Source organism: Polypterus senegalus, chromosome 4 (genome assembly GCF_016835505.1).
Source record: "Polypterus senegalus isolate Bchr_013 chromosome 4, ASM1683550v1, whole genome shotgun sequence".
In the NCBI taxonomy this organism is placed as follows: Eukaryota; Metazoa; Chordata; class Cladistia; order Polypteriformes; family Polypteridae; genus Polypterus; species Polypterus senegalus.
Genome location: NC_053157.1, coordinates 238,765,279 through 238,774,976, shown reverse-complemented (window position 1 = coordinate 238,774,976; position 9,698 = coordinate 238,765,279). Strand labels below are relative to the sequence as shown.

At 42.9% G+C, this 9,698-nt stretch overlaps 1 protein-coding gene across 1 annotated transcript; it reads left to right on the top strand.

Annotated features, from left to right (window-relative positions):
* The first annotated feature begins 1,326 nt into the window (after nt 1-1,326).
* On the top strand, nt 1,327-4,411 carry LOC120528233 (zona pellucida sperm-binding protein 4-like). Its single transcript, XM_039752349.1, has 12 exons — nt 1,327-1,518; nt 1,598-1,719; nt 1,810-1,882; nt 1,958-2,119; nt 2,194-2,381; nt 2,658-2,755; nt 2,830-2,957; nt 3,099-3,288; nt 3,365-3,512; nt 3,680-3,755; nt 3,974-4,096; nt 4,200-4,411. Exons 1-12 carry the CDS (start codon nt 1,362-1,364, stop codon nt 4,394-4,396), a joined length of 1,662 nt encoding a protein of 553 aa, XP_039608283.1. The 5' UTR covers nt 1,327-1,361; the 3' UTR covers nt 4,397-4,411.
* The last annotated feature ends 5,287 nt before the right edge of the window (nt 4,412-9,698 follow it).

The following is a 9,698-nucleotide window of genomic DNA, read 5'->3' as shown; positions in this document are numbered from 1 at the left end:
AATACACAAAATATTTGACGAACAAAAAGCTTATTGCAAAGCAGCTCTACGCTCGGTTTATTATAGCTCCATTTTAATAAATGTTTGAAGACTTTTTAAAAGTAATTTTATTCATTTATTTATCTTAATATGGGCTACATTTTGTTTTATTCCAGGACTCATCTCATGCTATACGCACTGCAAAGTCGTTGATTGACAATTGACAAATGTTTTCGTTATTAACCCATCAGTGGAAATAAATACACTTGTGAAAAGTTACATAAGGTAAACACTACATAGTAATTAAATAACCGAATACGAAAAAGCCCTTAAAAGCGGCTAAATTCGGATACGGACTGGTTCGTGGACAAAAGCAAAAGAAAGGACAGGCACACTCATCAGTGAAAAAAAAGTTCACTTTTGAAACGATGAGCACCCTGTTCAACTTTCCGATGACATCGCGATGCCCTTGTGTGTGAGAAACAAAAGTAGGGCGAATCAACGAAGAGAAGTCCTCACTGCACCAGGGGTGGGAATTAAAGGATACAGAGAGGGCTTGAATACCATCTAAAGTAAAATATGTCTAAAAAAATCCCCTTCATTCCCCACAGCTAATGAAAAAAAAAATAATAACAACTGGATTTGCGGCACGGTGACTGCATACGTTAACGAAAGAAAAAAAAATGCCCGTTATTAGGATTCGCCGTTGTCGGGAAACTCATCTCCAAATACTAGAACATGCGTGCTAAACAATGAAATGAAATAAAAGGTTAAAATGGAATGCTAAAAAATGAAGAGAGAAAGATGAAAGTGGGAAATAGATGTTAAAAAAGTTGAACCACGAGAAAGTATGTGAAAGATAATATTTTTTTATGGAGGTTTTTTTTCTTCTACATCATTTCCGGAAGGAATTTCAATTAAAACAATACGGCTGAACTAACTTCTAGTCATTTAGTTTCCAAAATTCAAAAACGTTGTGAATTAAAAAAAACATTCAGGAAGACCCTCTTTCTTCTGATTTATTTATCAGTATTTAATTAACGGGTCATTCTAAAACCTTACAAAGCCCTTCTTTAGACATACTCGTACCTATAGCTGTCACGTTTCTCCTTTTTTTTTTTTCTTAGTTGAGATTTCCTGATTTCCCTCACTAAATTAAAAGATCGCACTGCTGAGCGGTCACTTACACGCGGTCTTCTACTGGACATATCAGTCCGATGCCGTGACGTGCTGATTGCTCATTAAAGCCGCACGAGCAGAAGGAGTTCCTCAGACTTCCCGCGCTTTCTCACTAACGAGTCACTTGCGCGCGCCGCCGCCGCTGATGATTTAAACCTGCGCTCTCTTGTTCATGTGGCGTTTCTGTTTGGTGAATTCACAGCATGGCACGTTTGGATTGTTGGTGCTTTTTCTGGCTGGTCGTTTGCCTGATGGGGGTGCAGTTTGTTTATGCGGCGTCAGGAGACTTGACCAAAAAATGCGATGGTGACGAGATGATGATGCTGTCAATTGCCGGCTCTCCGACCGTTTTTCTTCAAAGTGAGTGTGGCGTGTCCTCGGTACTTGGACTTGTTAGCTCCTGCGTATTCCAGTAAAGCTAGTAAACTAACTTTTTCAGAGACGAGTGTTGGACTGGTAAAGGTGACCAACAATCTCCCAGGAGTTGTCATCCGTGAAAAGTCTGGCCGCACCACACTAACTGTGCCCTTTTCTTCAACGTACGGTTATGCGTCTGAGAAGGTGAGTAGCGCCGATGTTTCAGCCGTTGGTTGCTGTTTTTAAATTAAGCTGTATGTCATTTGTGGTCTGAGCCTCTTCTGCTCACTTTAGAGCTCCCAATACGTCGTGACCATTGCCGTTGGATCTCGCTCAAATCTGAAGACCTTCACATGCCCTAAGCCAGGTATGTTTCTGTTCAGGGTTGGAACATGGAGTCTTTAAAATAAACCCACACTTTTTTTTTTTTTTTTTAAAAAAGGTCGTCGAGTTCTTAAGCTTCCGGCTGATAGATGTGCAGTTGTGGACAGCAAGAAGCTCCCTTGTGGAGGGTCTTCATCCATCACTCAAGCAGACTGTGAAGCCAGCAACTGTTGCTATGATTCAAGCAGCAGCACCAGTCCATGCTACTATGCCAATGATGGTGAGTGGTTGGAGAGTGCGAGAGAGCAAAGGTGGCTGCTACTGGATATTCATGCTTGTGTTTGGTTTGGCCAGTGACTGTGCAGTGCACCCTGGATGGCCAGTTTGTGGTGGTGGTGTCTGAGAATGTGACCCTTCCTTCCCTGGATCTTGGGTCCATCCAGTTGGTGGACAGCAGTTCCCCCAGCTGCAGCCCTGTGACCAGCCTGTCCAGCTTTGTCATGTACCAGTTTCCAGTCAGTGCCTGTGGCAGCACAGTTCAGGTGAGACTCCATCTTGGTGATGTGCAGCAACAAGCACTCTGTCAACCATAGGAAGCCAGAGAGCTGAGTAATCAATCTCTGTATTAGACCTGATGGCTTGTGGTGGATCTAATATTTTAGTCCTCATTCTGTAATTCTGTCCTAGTAAAGGGGATCAGGTTTGTTCTAAATTTGTTGGACCATACAGACCTTAGAAATGTCTTGCTGATGTGCTAGAAATGGAAATCCCCTGCAATGACTTTAGAATTACTGCAATCTCTGATGACCCTGTTTCAGCTTTCTGGTGGCAATGTGACCTACCAGAACACCATGTCTGCTGCCATTACTGTGAGGAGTGGTCCAGAGGGCTCCATCACCAGGGACAGTGTCTACAAGTAAGGCTTCTGAACCTGCTTCCTCTAACCCTAAATGTGCTCTACCTGCTGTGATGTGGTGTTTCTCTCCTCAGGTTATTCTTCCAGTGCACCTACTCGGGAAGCCAGGATGTGCAAGTGGAGGCTGAGGTGTATACTGTGGCGCCACCTCTTCCAGTAGTAGAGCAAGGGCCATTTGACCTGGAATTGGTCATTGCTACAGGTACTGTTGGGTGGGGTCCATGATCATTTTATTTCCATTCCTTTCACAGAATGGTTTGAAGGTACAATAAAACCTGGTAGATTTGTAGTTACGAGAATCGTATGGTTAGGGTATGTAATTTCTGCTCTTTTCCATGGTCAGATTCCTCCTATGGCTCCTACTATGTGGATGCGGACTACCCAGTGACCAAAACTCTGAGGGATCCTGTGGCTGTGGAAGTGCACATCGTGAACAGGACTGACCCTAACCTTGTGCTGACTCTAGGGGACTGCTGGGTCACTCCAGGACCTTCTGCTTCCAGCCAGCCCCAGTGGAGCCTTCTGGTGAATGGGTAGGTGACCACCTTGTGGGAGGGTGAGGTGAAGAGGGTGGCTGGTCCGTGCTAACTGGAGGTCTGTTTGTCCCAGGTGCCCGTACGCAGGGGACAACTATTTGACTAGCTTGGTGACGGTGGACAGCACATCTGGAGTAGCCTACCCAAGTCATTACAAGAGATTTGTGTTTGAGATGTTTGCTTTTGTGGACCCTGTAGCTCGGCAAGCCTTGGCTGAAAAGGTGGGTGCTTTTGTGACAAAGGGTAATCCTGCCCTGTTTCTGTGGTCTTGCTTGAAATACTGTGATGGGCTTAAGTTTGGAAATCGGTGTATGGATACCAACCAGTGACATCCGAAGCTTCTCTGCTGTGTGGTTTCACGATTTGTGTCCCTGGCTTTTCTCTGTAGATCTTCATCTACTGTGTTGCTGCTGCCTGCTATCCCTCTGCCACAGACCCCTGTACTCAGAGCTGCCCTGTAAGAAGTAAGTAGCCTGTGGCAGTTTTTGGCTTTGGTATTTGTTTTGTAGGACATGGTGTCACTGTTACTACAGTAATTCAGTGCCTTGTCATTGATGCTTTGCACACTGGTGTGGAGACTGCTTGTCTCATAGACATGGGGTGTGAAATCTGGTTGACTGCCTGGTAAAGGGGGCTCGGTGTGTGAAGCTAAACAGAATTTTTTTTTTTTCTCTTCTCCCAGGATCTGGCAGAGCTGCAGACAAGGTGGCACAAACTGCTTCATCCAGGAAGAATGTGCTCATTCACAGTGGTCCTGTGGTTTTTGAGGCTGACGGTATGCAAACCTCCAGACTGGAGCAGAAAGGTAACCATCTTGATCCTTCTAGAGTAGTCCAGAGTTCTGCTTGAGGTCTTCATCCTTTACTGTATGGCTTGGAGAGTAAATGTCCTTTGTCTTCCTCCCACAGCCTCTCTTCCCACTGGATACCTGGTGCTGGGAGCTGCAGCTGCCATGTTGATGCTGATCCTGGTTTTAGCTATAGTTGCTTTGAGAAGGTTGAACAAGCAGAAAGTAAATCTGAAATTTTTAAATAAAAGGCTCTTCATGAATGGTTGGAATCTTGTGCAATTTTTAAATGGAGTGACACCTGTGGGTCTTGTCTAAAGCTCTAGCTGTCGATTTTTGGTTTATGAAATGGTTTGTGACCTACACTTCAGCCGTAAACCCACCCTTGAACTCTTTTGTTGCATTTATTGCTGGCCTCCTTTACTTATCACATCCCATCTTTGCCAAGTCTACTCAAGGAGTGTTTTTAATGGGTTGTTGGACGACCAGGGAACTGTCTGCTTGTACAGAACTGCTTTCTATTTAACTCTGGGATGTGTCTGAGTTACCCTCTCTACCCTGAGCAGCTCATGGTATCGCATGGAGGCTTTGAGCTGACATTCATCTACTTTATCTTGGATACTTTGTTTCTACAATGGGCAAATTTCATTTTCATATTGGTGGTCACATTGGCTAACCAAATGCACCAGTATGGCTGCTTTAAACGTTGGCATGGCTTGATTGGCTCAATGGTCAGGGTCTTGCCTGTTGTGCCCCTCATCACTAGGCACTATCATCCCTTCCTGTGTGTTTTAGTGCTATGGTGCAAAAGTACCTGTAATTGAATGACATGCCGTCTGCTACATGTTGGTTATAAAGCAATGAGCAGGAATGAACCACAAGTGAATTTTGTTGGGTGTGTGGTTTTGAATCACACCATCTCTTTTCATCTTTGCTCTGTCGCCAACATCTGCCAATTCATCCTTCGGGATGCTGTTGGCTTGACTACCTCTCCTTCCATGACTATGTTGAAACATTTTCCTTCTTGATTCACTTTGTAGCATATCAGTATGGTGAGCTCGTAGCTGACTGCAGCCCAACATCTGGTCCAAGCTGTGCTCTTGTCACATCTGGAATACAGCAACTCTCAGCTGCTGGGAGTGTAAATGAAATGGCATTTAGTGTTGTGCCCTCCTCAGTTGGTTGGTGTCACACCACTAAGTTGCTACATTTGGTTTCTAACGGCATTGAATACCTTTTAAAATTCTTGTCTACAGTAGTCAATGGATATTAGACAGAGTCCCAAAAACGGCTTTACACTCTTTGAAGAATTGTAAGGCCAGGTATATACTTCATCTTTCAGCGGACACTCCTGCTACGCAAGTGTTGCAATGTTTATTCTTGCGCCCGTACTTGAAATTTATTGGAATCCACCAGGTGGCGGTGTGAGAATCTTGGTGAGAACAGGTTCGGCTCCTCTGTTGTGAATTACCTGGGACCCCTGTTGAATTCCAGTGACCCCCTTACCGCAATATCTCTGAAAAGGATGATTCAATCCAGGGGTGTGCCCATTCCAGCTAGCACAGAGGACGAGGCAGAAACCATCCCTGGACGGGCATGGGCTCATTGTAAGGTGAATACAAGTGCGCACAAATACACTGCGGAATCAGTCTAGTGTCAGCAAATCTGCATTTCTTTGGAAGGAAAGCGGAGCCCACTCTTGAAACCCAGCAGGAAAAACATGGAAACAGGAGGCAGGGAATAGGAGCGACGTGACGACCTCCGGAACAAAAATGCTAACAATCCAACACCGTGTCACCCCATGTGTGAAATTATTAACAGTATTCATTATTTAAACAAAATTAACGCTTCGTAAAATGTATTAAAGTGAAATCCTCTATAAATGTAAGGATTCTAAATGCAGAGTTGGAAAATCAATGTACTCGTTATGGTGATCTATTGCTGTTTGCCTATCGGGAGGAAGCCCCAGAAAAGAGACAGCATAAATATTATATTTATATATATATAGTCGGTTGAGTCCATGAATTCTTTCAAAAAACTCCAAACTCATCTGTTCAGGATGGCTTTTAGCTCTACTTGACTTTATTACCCTTCAGTTTACCTCCATGTCAAGATGTTCATGTAACCTGTGTGTGTGAGACCATCAGATATGTTGTCTTTTAGGCTTTTTCTCTGAATTTACTGTCTTAATCTTCATTTTTTTTAACTGGTTTGTACAATGCAATATACCCTGCCACTCTATCTTAAAACTCTGAAATGCTTTGAACATGGGAATGGCGCTATATAAATAAAATGTATTATTACAACCTTCCAGAAAAAAAGTCAAGAGATTTCTTGCAAGTTTCTCTAGAAGCTTCCAGATAGACTGGTTCATGAAGATTAAGTACAGAACTCAATGTGTTAAGTACACTGGGGTTGTGAGAGTTAGAGCCAATAACTTGATCTAGCAGCTTTCAAAACTTTCTCATAACACAACCAACTATTTCTCCAAATTTCAAAAGAAACCTGCCACCTGTCCATCTTCCAGCTCCGCTCAGCTCTCCTGCACTCCCGTCTATAGGCTCAGGTATTAATGTTTAGCCACGGCTCAGAGCTGCTGGGCTTTAGTTGAGCCACAGAGTCCAGAGCAGTTTGACTAGCAGAATTAAACAGAAGTGTTAGCTCTTCAGTATTGAAGACACCGAGGGCTGTGAGGTCACATCATAAATAAAACAGAGGAGAACGGAATGGCAGTGGACGATTTAAGAGCGCAGGAGCGTACGGTTTAGCAAATTGACAGAGGAACAAAATCAAAACGAGCATATGGTCTGAAAACACTGCATCACCAATTTCCAGATTAAGAACAGATAAACCGCGAGGTAAGACAAGATCCAGCGTATGCCCGCGTTCCTGAGTAGGACCAGTTACAGACTGAATTAGACTAAAAGAGTCTATTAAATGAAAAATGTCCTTCACCAAACGCTTTTCAGTGCAACAAACATGGATATTAAATTCATTAACAATTAAAACCGTCATATTCTGTCATAAATTCAGCCAAGAAATCATACAAGTCACTTTTACTTATCCTTCTTATACTTTGGTGGACGATAAGCCGCAGCACAGGAGAACGACCCAACTCAAAAATACTCCATTGAAAGCTGGAGAAAGAAACAGCTAGAGACCGCCGTTTACAATTAAAGTGGGATTTGAAGACATTCGCTAAACCTCCACCACAACCTGAGTACTGCGGGTAATTAAAATACGAGTAGCCACACTGCAACGATTCATACTGCAACGCTGGACTCGCCGGGAGACAACCAGGTTTCAGTCACTCAGAGGAAATCCAATCCATGAGGGGCGAAGAAATCCTTTAAGATAAAAGTTTTGTTCATTACAGATCTAGCGTTCACTAGACCTATCCTGATGGGAGCCGGGTCCGAAGCCGCAATAGTGAGCGGAGCGCCCCAGAGGTCACAAATTCTGGAGATTCGCTCCTCGCTGGCATAGGTGAACTGGGCAGGGGCATGGGGGTGGCATCAGCCTGATCTGAACCAAAAATAGGTACAAGCAAGGAGTCCACAGGGTCCCGGGAGTGCCATGACGCAAAAAGGTGAGGAGTCAACCTATGATGAGCCAGATAAACTTTGGGAGATCGAACAAAACAGGCCTTTAACTTCAACCGTCCGCCGAGTTTACCTCGTCGTCTATGACGCTTCCTCCAGAGAGGTGGACCTGGAGCAATGTAGACGAATGCTGGTATTCCAGATTGGAAAATTTCGTCCTCCGTTGTCCAACTGTACAAGTTTTACAGCAGACAAATGAAGCTCCAGAAGTGTTCGGTGATCACACACCAGTAATGAGTTGACATTTAGCATGACACACAAAAATAACAAAGACATAAGCAAAATAGACAGCGGTAGACGATATGCCACACACACTGGCGCCATCCAAGTTATCGCTTGCTGACCTAATAAAGTGGCCGGTGAGTGTATAGTGAAGTCACAGTACATTCATCGTGTTGATTACAGTTTACGATCACAAAACATTGGATTCTTCATGAAAACAGAAACATTTGGAAAAATCAGTGTTAGTGAATTCCTTTACTGTTAAGTGACACCTGAACCTTAAGGTAGAGCATGTTTAAAAGGAAAGTTCTTTATACTTATTTCTTGATACTTAGTGCAATCGTTTTGTTCAGTAAACCCTCTGATGCCGAACCATATCAGAAAAATAAACTTACCTTTGAAATCGTTGTGAAGATAAACGCACAAGTCAGCTGTGATTTCAGTTTCTCTTCCGATGTTGCCTGACGAGGGCCTTTTCTTGAGCTCACACTGCCACCTAATGACTGCTTAGTGAATAACACACTTTAAACTAAATGGTTGAAATGACACAAACCGAGGGAGATGAGTCCCCCTTTTTTTATACTAAGCTGACCCGCCTTTAAAGGCGACCGACTTTTAAGTTGACCACTTCTTAAGGCAATTCAATATGTAGATCAATCTGATATTTTATACAAACTCATTAATTTGGTAATATTGCATTTGAGCGGTATTACTTTAATACTCGTAGTTTCTTTTATTTTTGTGATGAAATTTAAACTGTTTTTTCTATATTGAGGTCGCCCTTTTGAACCCCATTGATATTTACTACGCGGTGAGGCATTTGTACTCCATCAACATTAATTATTTCCAGAGACATAATTTTGTCTATTTTTCCAGCGCATCGCGCACAAAACCAAGGGAACGATGGGAGCTCCAGAACTCTGCTCACATCATGTCGCTTCGTACCGCAAGATACAAGTAGTAAGTCTGTGATAAGCGGAAAACCGCTACGCTTTCCACTCACGGGACAGAAGGATAATCCCGACCGCTTTTATATAGTAAGAAAGAAAGAAGAAGAAGATATCTCACAGTCTGGAGTAGAAAATCAACTTTTACCTGGATAAACGAAACTAAAAATCCCATCGTGCATTGCAAAAAGGACGGGGCGTGTGTGAAACTCCGCGCCTGCGTAGCACTCACGGGACTTTTATATAGTAAGAGATCAGATCTCGAGACTCAAAATAAGCTCCACCAAACGGCTGCTCATACCATTTTCTTATTTCTTCTTTTAATTTGTATCGTTTGCACATGTCCAGTGTAATAATCTCAAGAGGGGCCTGAACACCAACTTAAGTTAAATAAGTCTCAAGAAATCCCCTTTATTCCCCTCAGCTAATGAAAATATCTTAATAACTGGATTCACAGCACAGTGACGCACTGGTGCGCGACTGCATACATTAACGAGTTGCATCATAAATTTCCCCTTGAAAAACTAGGATTCGCCGTTAACGGGAAACTTATCTCCAATACTAAAGCGCTAAAATGAAGAGAGAAAGAGGACATTTGGGAAATAGTTGTTTAAAAAAAGCTGAACTAAAGCAGTGTAGGAGCACGATGCATTTATTTATTTATTTATTTATTTTGGTCAAAAGGCGCTATATGTAGGAATTTGTTTTAAAATACATCATTTCAGCAAAGGAATTTCAATTAAAAAAATACGGCTGATCTAACTTCTAGTCATTTACTTTACGAACTTCAAAAATATTAATACGTTTATTTTATTTTTTAAAGACCTTCACCAAAACCCTCTTTTTGTG